The following is a 14,455-nucleotide window of genomic DNA, read 5'->3' as shown; positions in this document are numbered from 1 at the left end:
GGTTGCTATTGCCAGCAGCAGGTTTTGTTTTTTTTAATTTGGAAACCGGTTTTCTAAGGCTGTGTGCACACAGTGCAGTTAAATATGGGGGTATTTTCCACAATTACCATAACAATGCATAAAATCTGGCATTGTGCAGAAAGTCTGCAGGAATTATGAAAAAAACATGAGAAATGTGACGTCATCCTGTGACCAGATCCTCAGAAGCAGAAACTGCAACAGCTACAACCGGGGCAAAGCTCTTGCAGTGTCGTTGCTCAATAATTTTTCACTGTGGGACCAGCCGACCCCTCCAGTCCTCCAAACTATTAGCCCAGGCAGTAGCCATATGAAGTGGGAAACGAACGCTAAGTGATGGACCTGGGGTGTAATAAGAGCATGTATACGTTATGTCCGTACTCAGATATTATCCACCTGATGGGCTGCGGCAAAACGCGTTGAGACATTATTAGAAGAACAATAATTCTGTTTCAGCTGGCGCACGTCTTTCGTTTACATGAATATATTAGTAAAAGTTATGTTTTAGGCCTCATTCACATCTGCGTTTGGATTACATCCGGGGGAGTCTACATGAGAACCCCCCCCCCCCAAAAGGAATACTGAACGGGGGGACAGTGAAAGCACACGGACCTCATAGACTATAATGGGGTCCGTGTGCTTGCCGCCAGATCTCCGCAGGGATCATGTGGACAGGAAAGTAGTTTACAATCTACTTTCCTGTCCGCATGATTCGTGCTGGCAGCGCATGGCAAGCACACGGACCCCATTATAGACAATGGGGTCCATGTGCTTTTACTGCACAGCGCCTGCAGTTGCGTTCGGTATTCCTTCCGGGGGGGGGTCCATGTGGACTCCCCAAACAGATTACCAAACGCAGATGTGAACGAGGCTTTAGTATATCACTCCTCTCAGTGGAGTTGTTGCCCAATAAGATTAGAAATACTGTCTGGGAGGCCATTAAGGGCACCATCCTCTGTAGGGGCCATGAAGGAGGCAATATACTGTGTGGGGGTCACTAAGGGGACACTATCTTGTGTAAGGACAACAAATATACTGTGGGGGGTCACTATGTGGGGTGACTAAGGGGGTATTAAAGTGTGTAGGGGCAACTAAAGGCACTATACTGTGTACGGGCCACATAGGAAATACATTAGAACATATGGAGGCACAAAGGGACTGGGTGGAGTGGAATGAAACATGGTCTAATATTTCCCTCTTTGTGTGCACACAGGAAAGATCGCTGCTCACATTTTGATATTTTCCCTGATTGATGGAGGAGGAAAAACAAATCTGCAGGTAAAGATGCATTCGGAATGAGCCGAGCAATCCATACACGCGAGCGCTTCCCATTCACTTCAATGGGAGCGCTCGTAGAGAATAAAGCAGCCCATTCATTTCAATGGGGAGCGCTCGTATGCCGGCTCCCATTGAAATGAATGGAACTGCTTTATACGCACTGATTCTGAATGTGTTTTAACGTTCAGAATCAGTCACTGTATCCGTAGTGTGAATGCCCCCTTATGTTGTAAAATAAAGTGGATTTTTTTTGCTTTGAAAACCTTTGTTTACTTTTATTTTTTTTTCATCCATAAGAAAACAGTAAAAAGTGAAAGCTGCAGGAGAGCGGCAGCCAAAACCACCAGATTTACTTTACAAACTTCTGCATAGTTTCATCCCTTGTGGCCCCGGCCTCAGAGCGGGCCCGTGTCACACAAATCACACATGAATTTCTCCCATATGAATGTACTCTAGGCCTCTGTTCACATCTGCTTTTATAAAGAAAGCTGCGAATTACAATAGAGTGTCACGTCCTTATGGTCACACGTCCAGCTCTGGCCTCAGGTTCAGCTGTGCGTCCATAAAATGGGAATAATAATGTCCCCACTCATTTCAGACCTTGGGTGGATATTGGACCCTTAAGTAGGAGCAGCGCAAGAATAAGGAAAATCTCAGCAGCTGGACTGGATAGAAAGACTTGGATCTGTGTCATGCCGATGGAACGCGGATGCAGATAGAAGTGTGAGCACTGTGTAATGGACACGGGTCATTCACCTGGCACCGGCCTTCAGCTGCCAGGTCTCCCACAGTTACCTCATTGTACTGGCTTTATATGAAGGGCAAAGGACGAGATTGTTATCAGCGGCGACACATTCCTCGCATCACCCGCTCACTTATTAGTGCTGACGACCCATCTGTTTACTTACTGTGTCCCTCAATGGTTCCCAACGTGGGAATGAAGGGAGATCTCACCACCTCAAGTAAAAAAAAGTAATCTATACACTGGCTATTTATTTTTAATGTAGGTAACAAAATAGCAGGATAAAACAGTAGAACAAGCTGCGCTACTTTGTCCGGTAAAATTCCAGAGACCCTGTGCTACCCCCCTCCTTATTTTACTGCTCCACACAACCACCAAATTTATTCTTGGGTGACCATTTACCCTTTGGCCTCCGCCAGTATAATACCCCCTTGGTGTCCCCCACACAGTATAATGTCCCTTTATCGCACGCAGGTCTTATTTTTCCATTACATTTAGGCCGGGGCCTCATGGGTTGGAAACGCTGCGATTTGCCCATGGCGATACAAGCAAAGTGGATGGGATTCTAGTGAATTCCATGCCCACTTTGCGGTAAAAATCGCCGTGCGGACACATGGCGACTTCCAAAACTGGTGCCGTTTTTGAAATTGCAGCATGTCAATTTTACCGACGGGAACACCGGCGGTTTCCCCATAGGTATAATTGTAACAGAAAGTCAGAGGAGGAAAACTCTATGAACTTTCTGTTTCAAGCGCTGGGGGAAGAACTAAAACACAAAGTCTATTACAAAGTTGCAGAAATTTTACTTCAATAAAGCTGGAAATTTCATGTAAGGTTTACATTTGCAGAGATATAAGATAGTTTGATCATTCGGCCATTTTCCCAATCCTTTATATACAGCACCCTAGTAAGTAAGGCAGAGCAGCAATGACATTATGGGGATGGGGGTAGGAGCCGTCTCGTGTTATTATAGGGACCCCCACTCCTCATGATCTATATTTCACATGGACGGGTGCGGTACTCCTGGACGCCTCACTGCACTGACATAGAATAAGGAATTCACAGAAAATCCAAAAAAAAAAAAAAAAAAACGTTACAAATCCCTGAATGCAGTCATGGGGTGATAGACGACCTATTCCCCACCTTACAAGGCCAAACCCTTCCAATCGGTAGCTGCTATGTAGTTTGCTATGACTATTGAGTTATTGTACAAGGCACAGTCGGCTCAGCTCCATCTTGTTCTAGGCAGCCATGCTTTTATCTTCAGAAGAGATTACAGAGATCATATTTATGTGTGAACATACGATAATCCACCACAACTTTCATTACTGCGATCATTCAGGACAGCAATTACGCCATTGTGCAAGGTGAATCGTGGCATTGTAGACCCTCGCCCCACAAATCACAGCTTCGAAGGGGGGGTGTTTGCAATCATTTTCTTCAAAGCTTTGGCGTTCTCCCCGACCGGAGCCTCCGGCCACCTCTTGTGATCTGGACAGAAAGGACAAAGCGGTTGAGTAATGCGGCAGGAATATCGCCGGAGCTTGGTCATAATCTTCTGCGGGGGTAAATGCCATGACACGGCGCACTGCTGCTGATCACTTCTAATAAGGACTCCCAAAGACAAATCTCATCTGGGATTCTCTAGAGAAGGGAGCCTCAACCTTTACAAGCTAAATACCCCTGGCGAGGAAAAGTCCCAACCGCGTACCCCCAGAGTAGTAAAGCAGTGTGAAGATTTACCCCCCCCCCAGATCTGCTGTGGAGCCCTAGGCCAATAATGATAAGTGCAACTTCTTGCCTGTGGTGCCCCCTAGAGGAGGTTGCTGGTAATGAATGCTCTGTCTACAGCAGTGGTTTTCACCCTTCAGTACATATCCCACAGTCAAGCTGGTCTAGATCACACGCGGCGCTGCATGAGGTTTTCTGTAGCTGTAGATTTAGGAGCATTTATTGAGGGATATATCCTTGTGAGTATGCTAAAACCCATCTCCTACCTGGCACGGTCCAATGACTAAGGTACAGGCTTTGTCCGGCATCCACCTTCACAGTCTCTCCAGTGATGAAGGAGGCGGCAGGAGACAGCAGGAAGCAAACCATGGGTGATATCTGCATAAGAGAACGGGAGCAACAGTCAGGGGGATCAGATACACCTGCCGGGGTGACGGCCGGTCCATGAAGGCTACTCCTTTGTCATGCTGTGATGAGGGGGCTATCCAGACAGAGGCTTGATACAATTGTATACAGTCTTGGGTGCCCTTTGACCTCAGCCTAGATGACAACCTACCTCTTCAGGGAGTCCGAGTCTCTTGGCTGGAATCTTGGGGGTGTAGTTTTGAAACAATGCAGGTCCCAAGTCTTTGTAATTCTCAACGGCGGTTGTTGAAAAGATGGTTCCCTGTAAAATATGGTGGCAAGAATACATAAAAAGTAGACAGACGCAACAATTAAGACATCAAGGCCCACCAGTGGCCAATGGTCACAAAATGTTGCAGGTAAATCCTCAGTATCACCCACACATCTGGTGACAATTGGCCACTAAGGGCTAGTTCACACGGGGGCAAGGAGGCGGATTTTGACAGCAGATTTTGCCTCAAAATCCGCCTCCATACAATGGTGGTCTATGGAGACCACTAGCGTTCTTTTTTCCACTAGCGGCATGTTGCCCTTTTTTCAGGCGGATTCTGCGGCTTGCTGAGGTGCAGCTTCCGCCTGGCGGCAGCAACCTCCAGGGTCGGCCCATTCATTTGAGCCGACTCCGGAGGGAGAAGCGACGACCGCGACGGTTGTGGTAGGCAGGTTTTGACCCGAGAGTGACCCCATAGACTATAATGGGGTCCGTTTGCTTGCCATGTACGAGATTCGTGCGGGCAGTTCGCGGCAAGCACACATTATTGTGCAGCCAATTCCAATGTGGCATAAGACTGGATTTGTGTATAATCAGTATTTTAGGGTCCACATTACAATCAGCTGCGGCTCTCCTGGCCTGAATGTATAGCATTATTTTAGTTCACGTCTTATCCTTCAGTCACATTCAGAGCTGCTTTCATCATTTTATTGTCCGCTACAGTTCAGATCTCACAATACATTGCACTCTGCTAGATATCAGTAAATAATGGGACTTTATTATAATGAGAGCAGAAAAATGTATTGTTACTTACAGGAGCCACAGAATTGATCCTGACACCAGTGTGTGCCCATTCAATAGCGAGGCTTTTTGTCAGATTGTCCACAGCGGCTCGTGCTGCTCCTGTGTGTCTGTGATCAGAATATACAGCTAGGAATGGGAGTAACATGCACAGAGATTGTACCCCTGCTCCTGCCCATCGTTATTTTACTTATCCCGTATTACAGTCCAGAGCTGCGCTCACTATTCTGCTGGTGCAGTCACTGTGTACATACATTACATTACTTATCCTGTATTATACATCAGAGCTGCGCTCACTATTCTGCTGGTACAGTCACTGTGTACATACATTACATTACTTATCCTGTATTATACTCCAGAGCTGCGCTCACTATTCTGCTGGTACAGTCACTGTATACATACATTACATTACTTATCCTGTATTATACTCCAGAGCTGCGCTCACTATTCTGCTGGTACAGTCACTGTGTACATACATTACATTACTTATCCTGTATTATACCCCAGAGCTGCGCTCACTATTCTGCTGGTGCAGTCACTGTGTACATACATTACATTACTTATCCCGTATTATACCCCAGAGCTGCGCTCACTATTCTGCTGATTGTTATATTAGATGACTATAGAATGGAATAATAATGAATATCTTACGCCATGCCAGGAAATCCTTTCCACATGTCTGCCACAATATTGACTATGGCACCTCCGTGCTCCCTCATCCAGGCGTTGTACACTACATGTGATGGATAAATATCATGATCAGCACAAGGGCAGTTACCTGCTGACTCCTTATTATAGATCTGTGCATGTATGGCCTATGTGGGAGCTGTGGCCATTGGAGGACTCACTTTGTTACCAGGCACTTTTTGGAGAGACCTTCTCTGGCAGTATTCGGGACTTACCTGCTTTGCAGCAGTAGAAGGTGCCGGTGAGGTTGGTCTCCACCACTGCGTTCCATCCTTTTGCGCTAATTTCTTCGCTTGGACACGGGAACTGACCTCCTCCATTGTTAACTAAGAAGTCGATGCGACCATAAAGGTTTAGGGTGGATTTCACCATCGATTCCACCTGTCCTCAGAGACAGAAGAAGATGAATGAGGAAAGAAGCCAGCAGTTTGGGAGTTAATACAGGTCCGACCATCTCCTAGTTGTAATGGAGTTCCTGTTATGTCACAAGATCGGCATACTTCTCTCCTGAAATACTCTGTACAGCTTTCAGGCACACAGTATTACAGTCATGTCGCTCACCTCCTCCTCCTTGCGGATGTTACACTGAAGCGCTGTCACCATAGAGGGGTTTGCAGGTGAGATCGTGGACACCAGTTCCTTTGCCGCATCTTTCAATCGGTCAAGTTTCCGGGATGCGATAACCACGCTGCAACCTGCGAAGAGGAGAAAGAAAATATATAGTGTAAGGGTGCATTCACACTGAGTAAACGCTAGCTTATTTTGTAGAGTAAAATTACACTTGTAAATTTTGCTATCCCATTGACTTCAATGACATTTTACAGGCGTATTTTTACAGGCGTATTTTTTACAGGCGTATTTTTTACAGGCGTATTTTTACACTTGTAAAAAAATATCATTGAAGTCAATGGGATAGCAAAATTTACAAGTGTAATTTTACTTTACAAAATAAGCTAGCGTTTAATCAGTGTGAATGCACCCTAAGGGTGCATGCACACTACGTAACGCCGGGCGTGTATGAGAGCCGTACACGCCGGCGTTACAGCAGGGCTGCCGAACACTTCCCATTCACTTCAATGGGAGCGCTCGTAAACGCCGCTGTTACGAGCGCTCCCATTGAAGTGAATGGGAAGTGTTCGGCAGTCTGCCGTAATGCCGGCGTGTACGGCTCTCATACACGCCCGGCGTTACGTAGTGTGCATGCACCCTAAGGATCTATGATACAAAATGGTCACCCACTGAAACTCTGCTCGCCCTTGGGGTGTGGCCCGACTTCCCTAACTGGTACTCTGCCTCCTGAAAATTTGGGATTCCCATAGATATGCCAGCATTGGCTGCTTTGACCATAGGGCAAATGGAACAGCAGCATCAGGCCAATGGCAGTCGGAGTCCCCCTCTCAGTTGTCTGGAATCCATTGGGGCAGTCTCGAATTTTGGGAGCTGTCCAGGGTGGCACATTATTTTAATTCAATGTGTGCTCTCAGGATACCGGCAGACGGGATCACAATGGTGGATGAAGCGAGCTCCACAAATCAGAGATCAACTAGTGCTGTCTGTGGCTGGGGGTGAGAGACGGAAACTGCACATGGATGTGAGGGAATAGGGCAAGAGAGTATTTTATTATATGTCATGTTATCGATGGATGAAAGAAGGGGCATTATATTGTATGGGGGACACAGATGGGGCATTATATTGTATGGGGGACACTGATGGGGCATTATATTGTATGGGGGACACTGAGGGGGCATTATATTGTATGGGGGACACTGAGGGGGCATTATATTGTATGGGGAACACTGAGGGGGCATTATATTGTATGGGGGGCACTGATGGGGCATTATATTGTATGGGGACACAGATGGGGCATTATATTGTATGGGGACACTGAGGGGGCATTATATTGTATGGGGACACAGATGGGGCATTATATTGTATGGGGGACACAGATGGGGCATTATATTGTATGGGGGGGACAGATGGGGCATTATATTGTATGGGGGACACAGATGGGGCATTATATTGTATGGATGACACTGAGGGGGCATTATATTGTATGGGGGACACTGAGGGGTCATTATATTGTATGGGGGACACTGAGGGGGCATTATATTGTATGGGTGACACTGATGGGGCATTATATTGTATGGATGACACTGAGGGGGCATTATATTGTATGGGGGACACTGAGGGGTCATTATATTGTATGGGGGACACTGATGGGGCATTATATTGTATGGGTGACACTAAGGGGGCATTATATTGTATGGGGGACACTGAGGGGGCATTATATTGTATGGGGGACACTGAGGGGGAATTATATTGTATGGGGACACAGATGGGGCATTATATTGTATGGGTGACACTGAGGGGGCATTATATTGTATGGGAGCTGCTAAGGAGGCATTACACTTAGTGGGGGCCATTATATTGTTTGGGAGCCAATAAGGGGTCATAATAATGTGTGGTGATTACTAAGGAGACATCATGGCTGGGTGTTATACACAGAAGGGCACTATTATTGTGTTGGTAGTAAGGAGCAGAGTAAGGCCGGGTTCAGATTCCGCTTATAGTCTGCAGAGAAAAGCCCTACAAGTAAATCCAGTGGCCCCATCACAGTCTATGGAGTCAGCAGGTAACGGTAACTGATTTGTAAGCAGACAGGGGTCTCTGTCTTTCAGGTCTCCATGCGGATGCGAACATTAGTGTGAACCCAGCACTAGGGGCACGGCTTAGATTGTGCAAACCGCAGCAATGATCCCGCTGTGTGTCCTCTGCATGTTGGAAAGTATCTACAAGTAATGAGGGGACATCTGCTATATCCCCTGCACTGGGACCACCATTGTGCTAACAAGGCACAGAATACCCCTTTACTATCTGTTACTATAGGAGTGGACGCCCCCATAATATTGTGCAATAAAACAAGCACTACAACTGGGGGTCTGGTAAAGTCAAGGAAGGACAAGAGGTGGAAATGTCCTCTAAGTCAATAAATGACCTTGTAGTGATCTCAGTGACCCGCAGCCCACTAGGAATGAGCCAGCGCTCCAGTATAAGACTCTGTACCCGGCAGCAGCTGAAAACTACAAGTCCCGTCATGCCCCGCAGCAGCTCCCGGCTCTCCCCCAGCACTGTGGCCGCACTGCACGCCGGGATTTGCAGTTCTTTATTACAGCGGACTGACAAGTCCAGAGTCCGGTCAGGAGACGTCACCCCGGGCTATCCTCCCGCCCACCCCCGGGTACCTGACCTAGTTCCAGCAGCTCGGCCGCTATGGCCTTCCCGATGCCGGTGCCCCCTCCGGTGACTATGGCGACTTTGTTCCCGAACAGCCCAGGAGCGAGGACACTGCGGGCCGCCATGATGTCAGATGTCAGAGTGATCACGTGATACTTCCAGGGTCAAGAGTCTGCATTACCACAGAGACCAGTGCAGGCCATCGCTGACAGCCATATAAACCCCATAACAGTGTGTCAGCCCTAAATACTGCAATACAGGGTGTCAGCCCTATAAGCCCCATGAGGGGGAATGATCCCTACATGACACCCCATAACAGTGTGCAGCCCTAAATACTGCAATACAGGGTGTCAGCCCTATAAGCCCCATGAGGGGGAATGATCCCTACATGACACCCCATAACAGTGTGCAGCCCTAAATACTGCAATACAGGGTGTCAGCCCTATAAGCCCCATGAGGGGGAATGCTCCCTACATGACACCCCATAACAGTGTGCAGCCCTATAAGCCCCATGAGGGGGAATGATCCCTACATGACACCCCATAACAGTGTGCAGCCCTAAATACTGCAATACAGGGTGTCAGCCCTATAAGCCCCATGAGGGGGAATGCTCCCTACATGACACCCCATAACAGTGTGCAGCCCTATAAGCCCCACGAGGGGGAATGATCCCTACATGACACCCCATAACAGTGTGCAGCCCTAAATACTGCAATACAGGGTGTCAGCCCTATAAGCCCCATGAGGGGGAATGATCCCTACATGACACCCCATAACAGTGTGCAGCCCTAAATACTGCAATACAGGGTGTCAGCCCTATAAGCCCCATGAGGGGGAATGATCCCTACATGACACCCCATAACAGTGTGCAGCCCTAAATACTGCAATACAGGGTGTCAGCCCTATAAGCCCCATGAGGGGGAATGATCCCTACATGACACCCCATAACAGTGTGCAGCCCTAAATACTGCAATACAGGGTGTCAGCCCTATAAGCCCCAATGAGGGGGAATGATCCCTACATGACACCCCATAACAGTGTGCAGCCCTAAATACTGCAATACAGGGTGTCAGCCCTATAAGCCCCAATGAGGGGGAATGATCCCTACATGACACCCCATAACAGTGTGCAGCCCTAAATACTGCAATACAGGGTGTCAGCCCTATAAGCCCCATGAGGGGGAATGATCCCTACATGACACCCCATAACAGTGTGCAGCCCTATAAGCCCCACGAGGGGGAAAGATCCCTACATGATACCCCATAACAATGTGTCAGCCCTAAATACTGCAATACAGGGTGTCACCCCATAAAGATATGTCAGTCAGTCCCCATAATGGGGTGTCAGCCCTAAATACCCCATAATATTGTGTTAACCCTAGATACTCCAGAACAATGTGTCAGCCCTGAACACCCAATAGCAATGGGACAAATTCATCAATCCCTCAATGACAGAAAATGGGTGTAAAGGGAAGACATTGGCAAATGTGCCAGCCCAGGTCTGCGCTCCTACTGCTGTGGCCGCCATGGCAGGGACGCTTCACCCCACTGACCCCACTAGTCCGTGAATGACCTTGTTGTGAGCTCAATGTCACCCCATTATATCTACTTGCCATACATTTCCAACAAATTTTGAAGCTCCTGAAGCTTCTTCATCGGTCGCTGCGTCCTCCAGGCCATATATTACAAGTCACGGACCATACAACTGTGTTATAAAGATGCTCCAATATGTCCGCCAGATATCTGATAATAAGTCAGATTCCCCTAACAGTTTGTCATGCAAATATCCCCCATAACAGTGTGTCATACACAAATTCCCCGTAACAGTGTGTCATACACAAATCCCCCGTAACAGTGTGTCATACACAAATCCCCCATAACAGTGTGTCATACACAAATCCCCCGTAACAGTGTGTCATATACAAATCCCCCGTAACAGTGTGTCATACACAAATACCCCATAACAGTGTGTCATACACATATCCCCCATAACAGTGTCATACACATATCCCCCATAACAGTGTCATACACATATCCCCCATAACAGTGTGTCATACACAAATCCCCCATAACAGTGTGTCATACACAAATCCCCCGTAACAGTGTGTCATACACAAATCCCCCGTAACAGTGTGTCATACACAAATACCCCATAACAGTGTGTCATACACAAATACCCCATAACAGTGTGTCATACACATATCCCCCATAACAGTGTGTCATACACATATCCCCCATAACAGTGTGTCATACACATATCCCCCATAACAGTGTCATACACATATCCCCCATAACAGTGTCATACACATATCCCCCATAACAGTGTGTCATACACAAATCCCCCATAACAGTGTGTCATACATATATCCCCCATAACAGTGTGTCATACACATATCCCCCATAACAGTGTGTCATACATATATCCCCCATAACAGTGTGTCATACACATATCCCCCATAACAGTGTGTCATACACAAATCCCCCATAACAGTGTGTCATACACATATCCCCCATAACAGTGTGTCATACACATATCCTCCATAACAGTGTGTCATACACATATCCCCCATAACAGTGTCATACACATATCCCCCATAACAGTGTGTCATACACATATCCCCCATAACAGTGTGTCATACACATATCCCCCATAATAGTGTGTCATACACATATCCCCCATAACAGTGTCATACACATATCCTCCATAACAGTGTGTCATACACATATCCCCCATAACAGTGTGTCATACACATATCCCCCATAACAGTGTGTCATACACATATCCCCCATAACAGTGTCATACACATATCCCCCATAACAGTGTGTCATACACATATCCCCCATAACAGTGTGTCATACACATATCCCCCATAATAGTGTCATACACATATCCTCCATAACAGTGTGTCATACACATATCCCCCATAACAGTGTGTCATACACATATCCCCCACAACAGTGTGTCATACACATATCCCCCATAACAGTGTGTCATACACATATCCCCCATAATAGTGTGTCATACACATATCCCCCATAACAGTGTGTCATACACATATCCCCCACAACAGTGTGTCATACACATATCCTCCATAACAGTGTGTCATACACATATCCCCCATAACAGTGTGTCATACACATATCCCCCATAATAGTGTGTCATACACATATCCCCCACAACAGTGTGTCATACACATATCCCCCATAACAGTGTGTCATACACATATCCCCCACAACAGTGTGTCATACACATATCCCCCATAACAGTGTGTCATACACATATCCCCCATAATAGTGTGTCATACACATATCCCCCATAACAGTGTGTCATACACATATCCCCCACAACAGTGTGTCATACACATATCCTCCATAACAGTGTGTCATACACATATCCTCCATAACAGTGTGTCATACACATATCCCCCACAACAGTGTGTCATACACATATCCCCCACAACAGTGTGTCATACACATATCCTCCATAACAGTGTGTCATACACATATCCTCCATAACAGTGTGTCATACACATATCCCCCACAACAGTGTGTCATACACATATCCTCCATAACAGTGTGTCAGCTAGATTTGCCACATTATATATTACAATCTGTGTATTTTATTTTGTATAATACATGTTGTATATTCTAGTTGGTATATTATATCTTACACTCTGAATATTACACACTGTATTGTATTCTGTACATTATGCTATGCTATTGTTGCTTTGCTACTAATATTATAAATGTTTATGGTCACATACTATATTACACTACTCCTGCAGCAGCAGGTCTATTATCTCTCTGCGTTAGCACACAGATAACACTGAGTCCATTGTGTAGAAGCATCTGCATATTATCTGATCTGCTGGATGAGAAAACACCTTTAATCCACATTGGCAGTTTGCTACTTTTAAACATGTTGGGAAAAAGAAAATCAAATTTGTTGCAAAATTCTAAAACAACGAGAGCGATGAAGGAGCCAGAAGTCACAGAGTTCTCTTCAAGCGGAGCTCAGGGGGATCATCGGCGCCAACAACACATGCGTTATATGACGTCCCAGCGAGCTGCTGAGAAGGCTGGAACAATCACAGGCACGGCGTGAGGAACAAGTTCAGCAGCAGGACAGCTAGAGAGCTGCCGAAATGCCGGAACAGGGAAACCATCGACAGCAGCAATTTGCTGAATATAGGCGGATCATCGACGCCATCAACATGCAGACGAGTTCGCGGGCAGAGGCTTGTATAATATATATTACAGTCTGTATATTATATTCTGTGCTTTATATTCCATATGCTGTAGTCTGTATATGATATTCTGTATATTTTATTCTGTGCATTATATTCTATATATTGTAGTCTGTATATTACACTCTGTATATTATATTCTGTATATTACACTCTGTATATTATATTCTGTACATTTATTCTATATATTATAGTCTGTGTATTATATTCTATATATTACACTTTGTATATTATATTCTGTATATTACACTTTGTATATTATATTCTGTACATTATATTCTATACAGTATATTACACTCTGTATATTATATTATATACATTATATTCTGTATATTACACTCTGTATATTATATTCTGTACATTATTATTGTATATGTTATAGTCTGTATATTATATTCTATATATATTACACTTTGTATATTATATTCTGTACATTATGTTCTATATATTATAGTCTGTATATTACACTCTGTATATTATATTCTATACATTACATTCTGTACATTATATTCTATACATTACATTCTGTATATTATATTCTACATATTACATTCTGTATATTATATTCTGTACATTATTATTCTATATGTTATAGTCTGTATACTATATTCTATTATAGTCTGTACATTATTATATTCTATATATTACACTCTGTATATTCTATTCTATACATTATTATTCTATATGTTATAGTCTGTATACTATATTCTATATACTGTAGTCTATTATATTCTGTACATTATATTCTATATAGTCTGTATATCACATTTTATATTACATTGTATACATTATATTCTATATATTCTGTGTATTACCTTTTATATAATGCACTCTGTATATTATAGTTTGTTAGTTTGTATATTTTGTATATTACACTTATGTTGTTGTTGGTTTCTGTATATCACACTCCTTATGCTATATATTCTGCTCTGTATATTTTATATATTACATTACATTGCAGATGATTCCCTCTGGGCACAGCCTTGTTCCTGGCTGTATTTGTCAGCAGGTGCCCCCCTCCCCTCCCCCCCCCCCCATTCCTCCCCATTATCACCTAAACAGTTAATGACACAGAGAGACAAGTAGCTCTCATCTGTGCCTA

At 44.9% G+C, this 14,455-nt stretch overlaps 1 protein-coding gene across 1 annotated transcript; it reads right to left on the bottom strand.

Moving 5' to 3' along the window:
• Window positions 1-2,775: 2,775 nt before the first annotated feature.
• Window positions 2,776-9,237, bottom strand: PECR (peroxisomal trans-2-enoyl-CoA reductase). The gene is made up of 8 exons (XM_075285755.1): window positions 9,121-9,237; window positions 6,435-6,568; window positions 6,089-6,254; window positions 5,838-5,919; window positions 5,200-5,296; window positions 4,326-4,436; window positions 4,036-4,147; window positions 2,776-3,529 (listed from the first exon to the last, which is right to left on the bottom strand). The coding sequence occupies exons 1-8, from the start codon at window positions 9,230-9,232 to the stop codon at window positions 3,441-3,443; spliced, it is 903 nt and encodes a 300-aa protein (XP_075141856.1). The 5' UTR covers window positions 9,233-9,237; the 3' UTR covers window positions 2,776-3,440.
• Window positions 9,238-14,455: the final 5,218 nt, after the last annotated feature.

This window comes from Leptodactylus fuscus, chromosome 8 (genome assembly GCF_031893055.1).
Source record: "Leptodactylus fuscus isolate aLepFus1 chromosome 8, aLepFus1.hap2, whole genome shotgun sequence".
Lineage (NCBI taxonomy): Eukaryota > Metazoa > Chordata > Amphibia > Anura > Leptodactylidae > Leptodactylus > Leptodactylus fuscus.
Note: the sequence above shows the minus strand (reverse complement) of the source record. Positions and strands in the feature narration are given on the sequence as shown.

Excerpts from the sequence above, each read along its gene's own strand:
- PECR (XM_075285755.1), bottom strand. The coding sequence starts at position 9,232 with ATGGCGGCCCGCAGTGTCCTCGCTCCTGGGCTGTTCGGGAACAAAGTC. Across the intron at positions 6,255-6,434 it reads ACATCCGCAAGGAGGAGGAG|GTGGAATCGATGGTGAAATC; the intron begins GTGAGCGACATG and ends CTCTGAGGACAG. Across the intron at positions 5,297-5,837 it reads AAAGGATTTCCTGGCATGGC|ACACACAGGAGCAGCACGAG; the intron begins GTAAGATATTCA and ends TTCTGATCACAG.